Source organism: Trichomonas vaginalis, chromosome I (assembly GCF_026262505.1).
Source record: "Trichomonas vaginalis G3 chromosome I, whole genome shotgun sequence".
In the NCBI taxonomy this organism is placed as follows: domain Eukaryota; phylum Parabasalia; order Trichomonadida; family Trichomonadidae; genus Trichomonas; species Trichomonas vaginalis.
Genome location: NC_067203.1, coordinates 2,084,165 through 2,100,584, shown reverse-complemented (window position 1 = coordinate 2,100,584; position 16,420 = coordinate 2,084,165). Strand labels below are relative to the sequence as shown.

Below are 16,420 nucleotides of genomic sequence, written 5' to 3'. Positions count from 1 at the left end.
ACTATTTTATTATAAATATCATTATATGTTAAATGTAGTTCAGTTGTTGTTCCATTCTTTGATATCTTAATTGTGCTAATATCCTTTATAGGATTTATTTTTGCAACTGTTCCACAGCATGAAACCTCATCATCTATGAAAAATTGAATCTTAACGTCTGAATCTTGAACATCACAAAGAATGGCGATAATGTGAATTAATGATTCATAAGGTAAAATAATTAAACCGGATTGGTCAATTAAATTTATTATTGAATCATAATTATCGGTTATTATATCACGGTAAATTTTCATTAATTCAGAATTAATGTCTACTTTATATGGCGCATTGCGACTGGAATCGTAGATTCCTGGGTTCTCGATGTTTGATGAAAGAGGTGGGGGTATGTTGGATAAGTGGGAATTTCAACGGGTTCTTTACCGGGTTCAGATAAAATGATTGGGTCTCCATTCTCATGGTTTTCTTCATTCTCCTCATTCTTCGGTAAGTCACGAGTTAATAAATTTGGTTGAGTTGCTGACCTTGTTAATTCAGGGCTAACATTAACTTTAACATTTTGAATAATTCGTGATTTATCATCATTTACGTTATAACCAACCGTAATCTCTGCTTTTGCGTTAGTGTTCTTTTGACTTGTGAAACGTCTTCTCATTTATAATTGAATAAAAAAGAAAAATATATATTTAAAGTTTTATTTAGTTGTTACGGTAATATCCCAAGGTTCATCATTGTTTGCTTATACTTTCTTTGTAACTGCACCAATAATGTTATTGATATTGCTTTGAGTTTCTTCCAGTCTTATTTCATCATTTACAATATCTTTAATCATTTCATTACATGCATTCTTAAAACCATCTGATTTTTCTAATTTACGTCTATCACTTTCTTTAATTAAATCAAAGTTATAACCTTGTTGAGAATAAAGTGGTTTCTTTATCAATTCCTTGAACGCTTCTGCAAGTGAAGATGAAGAAATTCTTGCCACTTGAATTGGTTTAAATTCTGCTTTCATTGCTTCTTTCTGTTCATTGAACACTGGATCGAATAAAGCAACTTTAAAGAATTTCTTAGCTGGAATTTCAGGTCTCAAATTTGCATATTGACCATCAAACTGATTAACATATCGTGGTAATCCATCCGGTCCCTCTTCAATAGCATTTAATTCTGCATTGAAATAAGAATATGGATTATGACGGTATGAATTAATTGGACCATTTTCACCTTCTCCAATGTATTGTTTAACAGCTTTTCCATTTTCATCAAATTGCATAGGATAACGTTCATTATATGCTTTGCGTTTAGGATAATCAGACATAGTTAATTTATAACCATTTATGACTTTAATATTTCCTTGACCATCAGTAACGAAAACTTCATTTATACCATCAGGTTTTCCATTTGGACCCGTAATGTCTGCTTCGTGTGCTTCCCAATTTGGACCATGACGTTTGGCATATGCTTGAGCTTCTGGTAATGTTAAAACGTTTCTCATTTGTTTTGCATCTTTTTGAAGACCAGCAACAATATGAACTAATTCTTTCATTCCATCAGGAACTTTCATAGTTCTATTATATGCACCCTTTTTGTTTGTCCCTTGTTTTAATGGAACCTGTAGAAGATTTGCTATTTCTGTCATGTTTAATTATAAATAAAAAATAAAAATTAATTATAAAAAGTTATTCGAATTTAATGGAACCTTTATTTAAATCAACTATTATTTTTCCATGTTCACCTAATTGTTGATATTGTGTGTAAAGTTCATTAATGCTCATTGGTAAATTCACTTGATAAAGCATAACGTTCAACTGTTGACGACTAAACCACTGAAAATGAAAAGGTGATAGATTTGATTTAATGTTTGTGCTTAATGCTTTGAAGTATTGAACAGCCATGAAGAATGAACACTGAATGTGTCGACATTGAGTTAATAACTGATTAAAATATGATTTCTCATTTGTTATTAGTTTTGATTTCACCATCATCTAGAAAAATGAGTGAATGCAAAAATTCTCTATCAAAATTTGAAATAGAAAGTGTTTCAAATAATTCATCCCGTTGTTTATCAATAATTTTATCCTCTAATCCTTGCTTCTTGATTGTATTATATAATTCTTTATACATTAAAAAGTTTTTTAAATAATCTTCTGCTTCTTCTTGTGATAAATAAATAATTGGAATTTTGATTAAATGCTTTAAAGATTCAAATGTATCATCTGAAGGTGAACCTGAACGGTTGATATAAATTAACACATGTGAATGGGGAAGTGTTAGCAATAATGATAATTTGTTTTAATATCGTTAATGTTTTACCTTTATTTTGTTTACCAATTGCTGCAGTGATTGAATTTAAGTAACATTCAGAATATGGAATTTTCATTAATTTTTCCTTAGATAGAGCATTTCTATTATCACTCAATGCTTCATTAATCATATCATCTACGTATGTATTATATACTCCTGCTAATTCTTCATAAGATGAATTTAAATCCATTTAATCTAAAATAAATTTATAGTTTTAAACATTTCTATTCATCAATATTTCATCATATGAACTTCTATACTGTGGTGGTGTACCTGTTGGATGATATTTCAAACCTTCATCCGGTGTCCATGTCCAATATGTAGTCCTAGTAAACCAAACCTGAGGAGGATTTGTCACCTTTGAACAGTAAGTGTCATTTTCACCCTGAATGATTGGATAAGCTTTCACTTGTACTGTAACTTGTGAGTTGAAAGTTTCTAATCCATCAAAGAATATACCCGCTCCATCACGTTGAACTGGAATAGTGCATAAGAATGAAGTTTGGTCTTTCCATGTTCTAGCTAATGGTGTGCCATTATCATCATTCAGTGGTCTAGTTAATGAGTCCTCGTATTCTTCCGTGCATTCATTCACTCCATCTAAATCAGAAGCTTGAAGCATACGTGTAAAGAATATGTCACCCACTGTGGTCATCGCTTGATCGGGGAAGTTTCTGGAATCTATAGTGACCTGAAGACCTCGAAGCATTGGATTTTCTAAAACTGTTCTTTGCATTGCATTCTTCGGAAATGTTAACACAACATCTGTAACATTATGAAGAGCGTATGAGAAATCTGAGCTGATACCTTCAGGAGTGATGCAACCTCCATTTAGTGAACGAACGTCAATATGTTGAGCTGGAATCATGAATGGATCTTCCTTACTGAATAAACGTGGTATTGCTTTAACTGATTCTTCAATTAAACCGTATCCTGGTGTAATGCATTTATCCTCTAAAACTTCCATCTTTGTGCATGAAATAATAACGTCTCAACTGTTGCGTCAGCAGATGTAGCGGCTAAGCTTGTAATTAATTTGGCAGGAAGTCCGATTTGTTGGAATTTGCGATCATATTTATAAACATGATTCATAATCTTTTCATAATTTTCATCAGTTATCTTTTCATAAACGTAATTTTGTAAATCAGCAACTCTTAACGGGTCAACCTGACAAAATACTAAAGTATCCCTGAAAACATAATATTTAAGAATGATTTCACCAAATGATTTAGGATAATCATCGAACGCCTGAAATGCTAACAAATCATTTACCGGAATAATCATATCAAAAGTGACATCAACTTCTTCATTTGCTTTCTTGAAAACTTCTGAAGGGTCAATATATTTACCACATACTGAGTTATCATATTTTTGAACATTATTATATAACGAATGAACAAACTTTTTAACTTTCCTTTCTGATTTTGGTTTATATGTTGCAAATGCGAAAGATTCACGGGCGCAATCCATCTGAAGATAACCGGCATCACCTCTTTCGGTTTCTACTTCTAATTGTTTAAAGCTTTGATTTGATGATTTGTAACCAACGAATAAACGCATGCATTTAAAAGCGGCATCACATGTGAAAGCTTTATTTGAAACTAGAGTTGCTTTAACTTTGCGTTTAATATATGTGTCACCTAATTGGTTCACATCATGAGCCGGATTTGTAATTCTTAAATGAGTTTGTTTATCATCAAAATATGGAGCATCAGAGTCATAGCATGAACTTTCAAGTTCTCTATAATATCTTCTACCGTCATTCTTTGCGAATATTTCATTTATCTTTTCGAATGAATGAAACACATTTCCATTAATCGGTTTAGTGTTTGGCACCAAATAGTTAGTCGTCATTTATTATAAATAAAAAATCAAAATTAAAAGATGAAAATGAATTTTTAATTTTAATGAAATAATCAACTATGGCTGCAGGATTCTTTAAGAAACTGTGGGATAAAGTAAAAAGAGGAGCGCATAAAGTTTGGGAAACAATGAAGAAGGAGCAAATTGGATATTTAAGAATAAAGAAGCAATTAGTGACGTTGCTGAACAAATAGCACCTAATGTTCCGGTAAGGGAAGTATTAAATAAAGGAGATAAAGTTTATCGTCGACTACAACCGATACTAGATAAAAATAATATTTATTTTTCCACTACTTTCCTCCTATTTTATTAAGTATTCCTTCAGCAATTCCACCAACTGCGTTACCTGCTTGTGCTCCCATCGCCGGATTACCTGCTTTAGCACCTAATACTCCACCTATGATAGTTCCTGCCGTTTTCGCTACTGGTGCCAAAAAGTTTGCAACGGGTTTTAATCTTTTGATGAACCCAACTTGCAGCTTTCTTAATTCCTTCCCATAATTTTTTAAAGAATCCTGCCGCCATTTCTGATTTAATATTAATTAAAAAATATATTTCATCACTTATATTCTAATTTTTATTTAATCATAAATGAAACCAATTTTAAAAATAAATGAAACAGAGGAGGAAGAAATAAATGAACAAAAAACAAAAAATAAACGTTGTTAAACCCATCACTGAAATAAAAATTTTTTCATCTGTTGAAGAATTTAATGACTATTATGCTAATAATAAAAAATTATTTGAAGAATTGACAACATGTAAATTGAATAAAATGTTTAAAGTTGAGGACAGAGTCCAAGACCCGGAGGGTCATGGATTCAAAATTTCAAAAATAAAAGGAGTGGTTAGTTTGAAATCTATTCCTCAATCAAGAATCACCTCATTAATGAAAATAGATGATTTAACAAAAAGAATAGAAATTATTGAAGAGCGAATAAATCAAATTATTGATTTCATAAATTCAAATAATCATTAGTTTCTTAAAGTTTATTTTTTTATTTTTTTATTTCATTATGTATGGGTTTAGTGAAAATTTCTTACGATTCTGAAAATTTTTAAATCTTGATTTATTCAAAAACGTAAGAATAAAAACCGTAAAAATCATACATTTTTTACTTCATATGTAAAAAAAAATGATACAAAATCGCTCAAAAATGTATGAATTCTTACGTTTACAAAAAAAGTCACAAAACCCTTCAACATATACTACTTACCATGTTTGATATGATTAAGTTGAATAATGTTATTTTATTAAATGGTTCAAATCTGTGAAATCGGCAATTACAAATTAAAGGCGTAGTTCAAAAAATTAAAGAGATTTTAAAAATTTAATATCAGAATTAAACTAAAAAAAGGATTTAGTTATTTCAGTAATTATCAGAAAAGGTTAAAAAGATAGGGTAAGTAATGAGACTTGAGTGAGATGTGAGAAATCATATGAAAATAATTAGATATCTGATGAGTAAGGTAGTAATGAGAGTTAAGATCTGGTTAGTAAGGTAGTAATGAGAGTTAAGATCTGGTTAGTAAGGTAGTAATGAGAGTTAAGATCTGGTTAGTAAGGTAGTAATGAGAGTTAAGATCTGGTTAGTAAGGTAGTAATGAGAGTTAAGATCTGGTTAGTAAGGTAGTAATGAGAGTTAAGATCTGGTTAGTAAGGTAGTAATGAGAGTTAAGATCTGGTTAGTAAGGTAGTAATGAGAGTTAAGATCTGGTTAGTAAGGTAGTAATGAGAGTTAAGATCTGGTTAGTAAGGTAGTAATGAGAGTTAAGATCTGGTTAGTAAGGTAGTAATGAGAGTTAAGATCTGGTTAGTAAGGTAGTAATGAGAGTTAAGATCTGGTTAGTAAGGTAGTAATGAGAGTTAAGATCTGGTTAGTAAGGTAGTAATGAGAGTTAAGATCTGGTTAGTAAGGTAGTAATGAGAGTTAAGATCTGGTTAGTAAGGTAGTAATGAGAGTTAAGATCTGGTTAGTAAGGTAGTAATGAGAGTTAAGATCTGGTTAGTAAGGTAGTAATGAGAGTTAAGATCTGGTTAGTAAGGTAGTAATGAGAGTTAAGATCTGGTTAGTAAGGTAGTAATGAGAGTTAAGATCTGGTTAGTAAGGTAGTAATGAGAGTTAAGATCTGGTTAGTAAGGTAGTAATGAGAGTTAAGATCTGGTTAGTAAGGTAGTAATGAGAGTTAAGATCTGGTTAGTAAGGTAGTAATGAGAGTTAAGATCTGGTTAGTAAGGTAGTAATGAGAGTTAAGATCTGGTTAGTAAGGTAGTAATGAGAGTTAAGATCTGGTTAGTAAGGTAGTAATGAGAGTTAAGATCTGGTTAGTAAGGTAGTAATGAGAGTTAAGATCTGGTTAGTAAGGTAGTAATGAGAGATCTGCGGGCAGTAATGATACATCTATGAGTACATAACTAAAACCTGAGTTCTATGAGCGAAATCTGAGAGCTAAAAGCCGAGAGATCTAAGGTAAGTAATGAGAGAAGAGAATTTGAAATTTTACAAAATACGTTTACTCATACAAAATAATTCGCATTCTTTTATAACGAATCTCAATGCCAATTAATACATAAAACAGATTTTAGCAATCAATTGCAAGATTTAGAAAGATTTTATTTATAATCTCAGCCAAATTAACAAATATTTTATTGATTTCGTAAAAAATAGCAATAAAACATAAAAATATGACATTCTATTTTTCCAAAAAAATTTCAAAAATCATTTTTTAACATGAAATTTATATTTTTTAATTTTTTTTAAATTTTGAATTTTTTTTTGGAATTTTCAACCATGTCAAAAGTCGGGATCTACAAATGTATTCTCTTTGACATAGGATAAAAACATCCTTTCTTATAATTTCATTGTAAAATAAAATTTTCTTAAATTTATTGAATCCAAACTTAACTTTGCAACATTTTATTATCATAAAAATAAGGGTTTCGTTTTGCTAAAATTGTCACTTTTATAGCATATTTGTTTTTGGATGTTTTGCGAAACCAAAAAAAAACTATGATATACAATGTGTGTGTAAAAAAATACTTTATTTACTAGTTAAAAAATCATTTGGTATTGATCAAGTTATTTTTTCTGGATAAGATATTATATGGATAATTGGATAGAAAATACAATTATATAATCTTGTACCTGGTTTAATTAAGCTAATTGTCATCAGAAACTTGTAATTTTTATGAATTTCAGATTTTCTTTTCATTACTGCTTTTCTTAATAGGTCAAAAAAAAAAAAAAAAAAAAAAAAAAAAAAAAAAAAAAAAAAAAAAAGGTAGTGGGGCTTCCAGGCACTTCGTGCCTTCTAGCCCTGAGGATGAATGAGTATAATGAAGTTTTTTTTTCTTGGGGGATGGCTTCCAGGCACTTCGTGCCTTCTAGCCCCCGAAGATGTTTAGTATAATGAAGGTCTTATATATACGGGTCTTCCAGGAGCTTTTCACAAATTATATATGTTTTCATGTTTTGTCAAGACTTCTTCGTAAATGTTTTGTCAAGACTTCTTCGTAAATGTTTTGTCAAGACTTCTTCGTAAATGTTTTGTCAAGACTTCTTCGTAAATGTTTTGTCAAGACTTCTTCGTAAATGTTTTGTCAAGACTTCTTCGTAAAATCAGACAAAAATAATGTTTAGGGTAGAAGGTTAGATATAACCTCTTTTCTAACCTCTTTTCTACCCTCTTGAATTTGTCAAGATTTCTTCGTCATAGGCACGGAGATAGGACGGTTATTTTACAAAACTGACAACACTTTGACCGAGTAGTTTTTTGTGCTGAACAAAAAGTGTCATATAAACATCTGTCAAAAACCGCTTTTTAACTTCACTTAAAATGCCACGTAAGCTACGTAAGAATATACGTAAGAGGAAGAGAGCATTGAAACATCCAATAGTAAGACTAACACCACAACAACAGTTGCAACAACAAATGCTGAATGACCCCACTATGTTGCAACAAATGTCAAGCAACCCTATGCTTTTAAACCGAGTTGTTGTGCACAGAGTGGAGGTTTAAGAGCGGCACTTTTAGCGAAAATGGCAGGCTATGGTGGAGCTGCAGACGGAACAGCCTATAACCCTCAAAGTCAAATGAATTTGAGTTCACTCAAAAATCAAATAACAGATGTCAAAAAGTCAAACATAGACATACAGAAACAAATAAGTGAAAACGAAAAGAAACTAGAATATGACAGACACACAAAGAAACTCAATGAGTTAAACGTAGAGAAAAAGAAGAAAGAAGAACAACTGAAAGAACTAAGTACAGAGGAATATGCGAAAAAAGTGTCAGAAAAAAGCAGCAGAAGTAGCAAAAATGGAACAAGATGTCATAAATTTGAAAAACCATACTACTCGATATAAAGTACTGAAAGATGAAGAAATAAAACAAAAAGCCCTGAAGACATATATGGATAGCGATGAGTATAAAAAGGAAGTTGAAGCAAATGTAAGGCAGAAAAACTTTTACAGTTGCAAAACCAAACCGTACAGTATGAAAACTTAGCACAAGAAAGTAAAAATAACGACGCGGCTATGCAAAAGGCAATGAAAAGCGCAGAATATATAAAAGCCAACAATGACTGGTTAGATGCCCAAGCCAACGCTAAAGCAGCCCAACTCATAGGGTCAATAAGGACAAAAATACAAGCGGATGAAGACAGTTCAAATGAAGCTTTAATGAATGCTGACTTTAAGAACGCCTTCGAAGCTCTTCATAGTAAGGTGAAACTAGTGAACGACTTCTCATCTGGAAAGAAACTGAAGTCTGAAGGTTTCGACAACGAGTTAAGAGAAGTAGCACAAAATATGACGAAAATAACAGATGCAGCAACGAGACAGGCAGTTCAAAGTGCCTATGACGCCGTTAGAGCAACTGTTGTGAAAAGTCAAGAAAAAGAGTTACAACAGACCAAAACAGACCTAGTAAATGCTTTCTTAAAAACGAAAAGTCAGGTAGGACATTACGCTGCAGATGGAACATATGTGCCAGCTGGTGGAACTTATATACCACCAAACCCTCCAAGAGAAGCACCTGCACCAGGACTACCTAGAACATTTACATCGTCACATGGACACAGACACAGGCATGCACAACAACCAGCACAACAACCAACACAACAACCAACACAACAACCAGCACAACAACCAGCACAGCAACCACCTCCACAACCAGCACAGCAACCACAACCAGAGCAAGGACATAAAAGAAGTAGAGAACAAGGAAACCAAGAATTCTTAAAAATGCTTAAAGAAGAGTGTGGTTTCCCAGATACTGTTGACTTTAGTGACAGATATAAAGAAGCTATTGGAAAGTTCAAGGATGGAAATACTGACCCGAACCTATTTAGCTTTATGGCTCAGCACCAAAACGGATATAATCTCAAACCTGGAAAATACAAGCTCGCAAAGGGATATGATTTAATAGCATATCATCCAAATGACATGGATGAATTTACTCCGAGATATTTGATGTCAGAGCTAAATGACAATTCAACTTTCGTCATGAAACGCGTAAAAAATAGAGACGGAACGAAAGAACAAAAGCTTATGAATGCGGATGACGTAGATAGGGAAATTGTTGAAAACGGTTCGGAATATATGAAATGCCAGCAGATGAGGTACAAGAAACTCCACAGGAAGAAGTTCAGATACAACCAGACATGGAAGAAATAGTTCAGCAACAACAGCTAGAAAGACCTGAAGGAAACGAACAAGTCCTTCCTTTGAAACTAACTTCACAGAACTAGATGAAGATTTGGAACAGCCGAAAAATCTTGACCCTCAACAAGAGTATGCGGAGAATATGGAATCTTTCCAAGAGTCTAAAAAAAATTCGGCTGACATAGTAGAAGAATATCGAAAAATGTTTGCCGACATACAAAAGACTCCAACACCAGATGAAAATATTCAGCATAGAATGGAAGTACTGAAAGAAAATGTACACAAATACAACAACCCTTTTTACTTACGAGCATTTAACGTTCAATCTTCGGATGAACTCGGTGAAAATAAAAGGTTAAATTTCAAGAAAACATATAGAAATGAAACATTGTTTAAAGTTCATTCAGAACCTAACCAAGATGGAAACAAACCTACTTTTGTTTCTGCAGACGATGGAACTACAATGAGATGGGGTCATAAAGCTAATCCAGATAGGTGGTTCATAAACTTACAACCACAATTCCAAGAAGTTGTAGACGCAATGGAAGTCAATGGTGAACCAGATATAGCTGGTATTTTAAGCGCGGCTTTAATGCCATTGAAAGATATGAAAGATGCAGATATTTTGAACCAGTATGAAATGAACATGGCTGATGGAAATATAACACCTGACGTTCTAGAACATTTATCTCAAAGAACTACACAGAACCATAGAGATGGTATATTTGGTGAAGAGTTTAGAAAGAAAGTTAGGGAGGGAGAAGGAAGAGAACCTATTGTACATGACCTTGCAAACGAAAGTTTACAAAATGTCATAAAAACTTACTTTGCAGGCGATGAATCGAGAAGGGATGAATATTTAAGAAAACTCAAATGGACAGTACCAAATGAAATGTTAGTATTGAAAAACATGTTCCTTGACAAATAAAACCAACTACAGAAATAAACGACGCAAGACTGAAAGATTGGGTAGAAGCTTTCCCATTCACAAAAGATATAGTTGGTAACATGGAAAGAAAACCAGAATGGCTACAAAAACATATATTTGGAAACGAGCTTATTCCATATGGACAGGCACTGTTTGAAGAGCTTGAACCGGAAACTCAGGAAAGAGTCATACAAACAATACGCGAAGACTCAAATACAAACTATGACAAACTCTTTCTAGGATATAGGTTACCTGAGATGGGCGACCAGAGCCCAAAGGCAAAAAGGACATGGGAAATTTGCAACATACTAGATGAACATAATGCAAAGATGCAACAACTTCAAGCAGAGGGCAATGAAGGAAAAAGAAGAGTTAAAAACTCAGTCAGGAAGAAAGTAAAGCTTGGTCCACGTGGGTTCTATTATGACATATAAATCCAACTATTCTATATTTTTACACATATGAAATGTACGCCGCTCAGAATATAACGCCAACAGTTTTGGATGCTATGAATGGAAATGTTTCCGAATGGTATAACGAATGCGACAATGCCATTAGAAGTCAGAAATAGTTCCTGGAACTTACGAATATACAACTGCTGTTTCTTATGGAAACGTAGGTGAGTTTGGAGAAGGTTCTTCAACAACAGTAGATATTGCATGCGACAGGTTTCATATAATTTCTATTGACAACTCTTTCTTATACGTGGAACAAGACATTGAAATAAAACCTTCTGCCAAGTTGTCTGACAAGAAAGGTTGCAATGGAATTTTCTATGTCGGATACCAATATGCTCCAGAAGTTTTCATGGGATATAAGATATATTCTAACTCTGACTTAGTTCAAACAGTAACATGGGCAAACTATGAATGGTTCGCTTTGAGAAACTCAGTACAACCACAAGCTAGAGAACAAACAGACCAGTATGCAACTATTGAGAAAATAAGAAGACTTGACCCTAACGTTCCAGGAGTTTATGTTAACCTTTCTGGACAAAATGCAGCAGCAGTAACCAAAGTAAAATTGAAACTTAGAGTTCCTTTGTCATCTTTCCTCATCTTCAGGTTTTTAAGATACTTGCCAAACTGGGCAGGAAAAATTTCTATCGAACTTACTCCAAGCAAAAATAACTTAGTCATTGCACCAACACAAGACCCATTCACTCTTACAGAAGTAGTGGGAACAAATAAAATGTCATTCGCCGACTTTTGCAAAAACAAAGTTGACTTAGACTTTGGTTTCTCAAACCTCAACACTGAAGTAAACTATTATTTCAATGCTGCTGGAGATGCTTGGGACCCAGTTAAGTTCACATGCGAAAAATTTGAATGCAAGAGAATAGAAAGCAGACTTGCAGTCTATATGTTGGACCCAGATATTTCAAATGCTTTAGCTGCCAAATATATTGCAGTTCCACTTATGTTCCCTATACACCAAATATCTGTCAAAGACTTTGCAGGTGAAGTTGGAAACCAAAGTGCTGACCCAGGTGCAAGAACAGATATTGCTTTAACAACTGCAATGAAACATGCAGATACTATGTTTGTACTGTTCAGACGAACTATAAATGACTATTCTTGCTTCTACAACCCTGGTATTAAATACCATATAAACATAGATGGCAAATACTATCCAAGAGAAGAATATTCTACAGTTGAGGATATGAGGTCATACAACTTGACATTAGATGCTATGAACTTTAACAACAACTTCACAACAACCATTAACCCTGAAATGCAAAGTTCTATTATGCCATATGTGAAAGTATGGACCCATACAGGAGCTCAAAACACTCAATATACAAATGGAGACCGTTCAAACTTTTGGCTTGGCATTCCATTTGCTGACTCAGAAGACTTTATGGGTGGTATTTCAACTGTTGGTACAGTTCAAATACAATATACTGGTGACAGAGACGGTCCAAATGAATTGAGAGCAAAGAAGTTTACAAAACCAATAGCACTTTTCACGGAAGATGCTCTTTTGAAGATTCGTTCGATGAAACCTGCTGGGGCTCCTCAGATTGGTATAACGACAGCTTCCATCGAGCAGATTTTGGCAGCAGGTCAGTAAGTTGTTCTTGAACTGACTTCTCTCCGTCAAATATTGACAGTACGCCAGTTTTGACATAGTATTGTATTAAAAACTTACCTTTAGAAATATCGGTCAGTTTTGTTGTTATATTTTTGTCAACGTCAAGAACTTTCACCATCTCGGTTATACCAACTTTCTTTGCTTTATGAAAATATTTTGGTTCAGCAAAGACTGCTATTCTATAACATTTTCCATTGTTTGTATAAAGAACTATTCTGTCAATGTATTTGTATTGTTTGTGTGTGTAAACTTTGTTCTGCTTCAATTCGAAGAGATACTCGAATACGTCCATCTTTTTATTCTAAGTAAAATGTCATTTCCGAAAAATAGAAGCGTGAGTGTTTCAAAAGGTTTAATGGCGGTGGCAGATGTGAAGTTAAATTCACCAACTCAAACAAACAGTCAAAGTGTTGTTGTCAATGTCAAAGAAAGAGATGTTGAAGTGGGGAAACCATACGAAGACGAAGATGGTATAACAATAGTTCCTGTAAAAGAACAACCAACATACCCTGAAGTTAGCAGAGACTTAAGTTCTGTTGCAGATATTCGAAACGACTACCAACAACTTAAAGACAAACTTAAAACTCAGGAGAAGATTTGTCAGGCTTTGGGTATAATGTTAAACTTGGTTGAGCACAACCCTGTAAAAGTGAACTCATATGTCATCGCACCTCGTGAAGTTTTGAAAGAACTATTGAAACTTTTGACAGAGGCAGACGATATAAACATCAAAGAAATAGAGCCCGACATTGCTTGCTGTGGTGTTTCATATAATGTCATTGACAAGATATACGTTATGAAAGGAGGTGAAACGTTGAACTTAAAATATAGTTTCCCAGACGTCATAAAATATTTGACGACCACAACATTTCATTAAAATTTACTTGCTAAGTAAATGGCAGAAGACATAGTGGTTTATACTATTACGACTAAAAACCCTGAGTCATATAATTCTATAACAACAAACTTACAAAGTCCTCAAGGACGATATTGTAAACTGACCTTAAACACGATGACGACTAAAGCCTGTTTTGCTCTTTTGACACCAGAAGATTTTATTGTTGTGAATGGTAAAAAATACTTCTTTGAAGATACTTACTCAGATATACCACCAACAGGTTTTGTTGACTTATTTAATACTTTAAGGACGGATGTAACATGTGCTGCAACTAGAGCAGGTTTCATTATGTTTGGATGTCCGACTGAGTTTAGTATAAACGATATGAGCTATAATACAAAACTTATTTCTGGTTTTTACTACCAACAGTTTCCTATAACAGGAAAAGGTGTCATACAAGGAATGTCTATTCCATTGACTTTAAGTACACCTATTTTATATATTGTTTCAAACTTAGGTTCAAAGTGTTATTCGAATGTCGACAGAAACTATTATGACCAAAAGATACTTATGCGTATAAACAATACTTTCTCTGCTGGTTTGCCTATTGTTCATTCGAATGCAGAATTTTCAACCTTAGTGAACTCAAACACTTTGGCAAGTATAACGTTGACATTAGTTGACGCAAACTTTGTTCCTGTAAAACTTTTATGTCCTATGTATTTGTCAATGACGGCAGAAAGTTTCGAATTGGAAGATGCAACTGGTGAAAGTATTGTACTACAAGAACAACTTCAACAACAAATAGCTCAAGAACAACAAATGCAACAACAAAGTCAAGAATAACAAATGCAACAAATAGCTCAAGAACAACAAATAGCTCAAGAACAACAAAGTCAAGAATAAAAAAAATACTGTTTTTTATTTTATTTGAAATGTACGCTGAGTCTGTCGGAAAAGACTGTTGGAAAACTTGTTTGTTAGATGAGAAATATGAAATTCACTGTTGTGAGTCATTTGAAGTCAGAAACAAAAAGACAAAAAGAGTTTTAAGCGAATGGGAGCGAAATGACGGATATGCTGATATGAAGATGGGTGGAAAACACTATCTTAAACATGTTGTCATTGCAACTCATTTTATACTGAATCCTAACAATTTACCTTTTGTAGACCATATAAACCGTATAAGAAACGACAATAGACTTGAAAACTTACGTTGGGTCACTGGTTCTGAAAACAATAAGAACAAAAGCAAATTTGGAGATATAGTATTCGAATTTGTCGACGAACTAGAAGATGAAGCAATTGAAATTACAGACTATGGCAAGCATACGTTTGAGTTTTACTACTACAGCGAAGAACAGGACTCTTTCTACTTTTATACCGGCGTAAACTATAGAAAATTACAAGTATGTTTTACTAAGGCAGACTATGCTTATGTATACGCTAGAGATACAGATGGAAAATACGTTAGACTATTTCTTAACAAATTCAAGAAGCTATATGGCATACCATTTTAAAACGTTTTTTAAAAAAAAATATTTTTTTATCCGATAGAAAAGATGATGAAATATATTTCAGTAAACAAGTACATGACAGAAGTCAAAGAAGAACTCGACCCATTCATATATTTGAATGTTTACTTCTACCATTTTGAAAAGTCTTCATTTGACAAAGTTTGGAACATCGAACCAGTTAAGTTTGCTATTGTGACTAAAAATGGTGCGAAATTTGAAGACTTAGACATAGAAGGTTTGTTAGCAGTCAAAGAAAATTTTGACAGAAGGTTTTCAAACCTTAAAGAAGGCAAAGCATACAAACTTGTTATACCTTATGAACCAAAGAAGACAGACGACTATGAATATTATGAGTCTAAGATAGTTGAAGTTCAGGGTAAATTAGGTAAAAAGATTTTAGAGTCTAAGCCAGTGTTTGCTCCTAAAGAGGAAGAGAACATTGACATTGACCCAGAAATGTTCTAAAAATAAAATTTTATTTTTACATGTCAAATTTCTTCTTCTCTGGCTCTGGTTCAGGTTCTTTTTTCTCTTCTTCTACTTTCTTTTCTTTCTTTTCTCTCTTCTTCTTCTTCTTTTCTGGTGGAGTTATGTCAAATTTCTCCGAACCATATTTTTGTAAAAGTTCTTTGTCCTTTAATAGCTCTTCTATTCTGTTTTCTATTTCATCTTCAAGAACAGCGCATGTGTCTTCTTTGCATTCTAAGAACTTTTGTTGGACTTCATCTTTCCAAGAGGCGTCATCTCTGTCAACAAGTCTGTCATTGACAAATTTTAAGACTTCTCTGCTTAATGTTTTATGGTTCTTGTCATATTCCCAGAAACAGAACTTTAGAACAAATTCACCTTTCTTGTTTACACTATGTAAGATTTTATGGTCGACAGATGTTTTGCTGTCGAAAAGCTTGTCTCGAATATAGATAGCGAAATCGCTAGACATTTTCTAAAAGATAAAAATTTTAATTTTTCTAAAAATATGTTAGAAAAAAAGTTTGCTGACATTGACAAGAAATTTGAGAATGTTTTAAACAAGAACAAGAGGAAGTTAGAAAATGCTCAGATAAAACCTATACATGACAAGTTCTTATTTGCTCAGAATGGTATAACAGGTCTAATTGCACCACCTGGGTCGGGTAAGACTTTCACTTATCTTAAAATGGCTGCACAACAACAAGAACTAGATGAGAAGAACCCATTTTATGAGTTAGTTGTA

The 16,420-nt window shown here is 33.2% G+C and overlaps 7 protein-coding genes and 2 pseudogenes across 9 annotated transcripts, besides 2 other annotated features; 6 read left to right on the top strand and 3 right to left on the bottom strand.

Moving 5' to 3' along the window:
* Positions 1–3,091: part of a mobile genetic element that runs on past the window's edge.
* Positions 737–1,012, bottom strand: TVAGG3_0912970 (uncharacterized protein; the record flags this gene model as incomplete). Its single annotated transcript, XM_051251891.1, has 1 exon — positions 737–1,012. One exon carries the CDS (start codon positions 1,010–1,012, stop codon positions 737–739), a length of 276 nt encoding a protein of 91 aa, XP_051077465.1.
* Positions 3,092–3,384: 293 nt separating the features above from the next.
* Positions 3,385–4,155, bottom strand: TVAGG3_0912950 (uncharacterized protein; the record flags this gene model as incomplete). Its single annotated transcript, XM_051251890.1, has 1 exon — positions 3,385–4,155. A coding segment is annotated over one exon (771 nt), but the record flags the coding sequence as incomplete, so codon positions are not given.
* A 3,260-nt stretch (positions 4,156–7,415) lies between these two features.
* Positions 7,416–16,420: part of a mobile genetic element that runs on past the window's edge.
* TVAGG3_0912940 lies at positions 10,033–10,998 on the top strand (annotated as a pseudogene). The gene has a single exon. A coding segment is annotated over exon 1 (966 nt).
* On the top strand, positions 11,950–12,831 carry TVAGG3_0912930 (protein of unknown function, DUF4106 family; the record flags this gene model as incomplete). The annotated part of the gene is made up of 1 exon (XM_051251889.1): positions 11,950–12,831. The coding sequence occupies one exon, from the start codon at positions 11,950–11,952 to the stop codon at positions 12,829–12,831; it is 882 nt and encodes a 293-aa protein (XP_051077463.1).
* On the top strand, positions 13,208–13,743 carry TVAGG3_0912920 (annotated as a pseudogene). The gene has a single exon. A coding segment is annotated over exon 1 (536 nt).
* TVAGG3_0912910 (uncharacterized protein) lies at positions 13,748–14,536 on the top strand (the record flags this gene model as incomplete). Its single annotated transcript, XM_051251888.1, has 1 exon — positions 13,748–14,536. The coding sequence occupies one exon, from the start codon at positions 13,748–13,750 to the stop codon at positions 14,534–14,536; it is 789 nt and encodes a 262-aa protein (XP_051077462.1).
* On the top strand, positions 14,626–15,210 carry TVAGG3_0912900 (His-Me finger endonucleases family; the record flags this gene model as incomplete). The annotated part of the gene is made up of 1 exon (XM_051251887.1): positions 14,626–15,210. One exon carries the CDS (start codon positions 14,626–14,628, stop codon positions 15,208–15,210), a length of 585 nt encoding a protein of 194 aa, XP_051077461.1.
* TVAGG3_0912890 (protein of unknown function, DUF4108 family) lies at positions 15,253–15,672 on the top strand (the record flags this gene model as incomplete). The annotated part of the gene is made up of 1 exon (XM_051251886.1): positions 15,253–15,672. The coding sequence occupies one exon, from the start codon at positions 15,253–15,255 to the stop codon at positions 15,670–15,672; it is 420 nt and encodes a 139-aa protein (XP_051077460.1).
* On the bottom strand, positions 15,689–16,147 carry TVAGG3_0912880 (uncharacterized protein; the record flags this gene model as incomplete). Its single annotated transcript, XM_051251885.1, has 1 exon — positions 15,689–16,147. One exon carries the CDS (start codon positions 16,145–16,147, stop codon positions 15,689–15,691), a length of 459 nt encoding a protein of 152 aa, XP_051077459.1.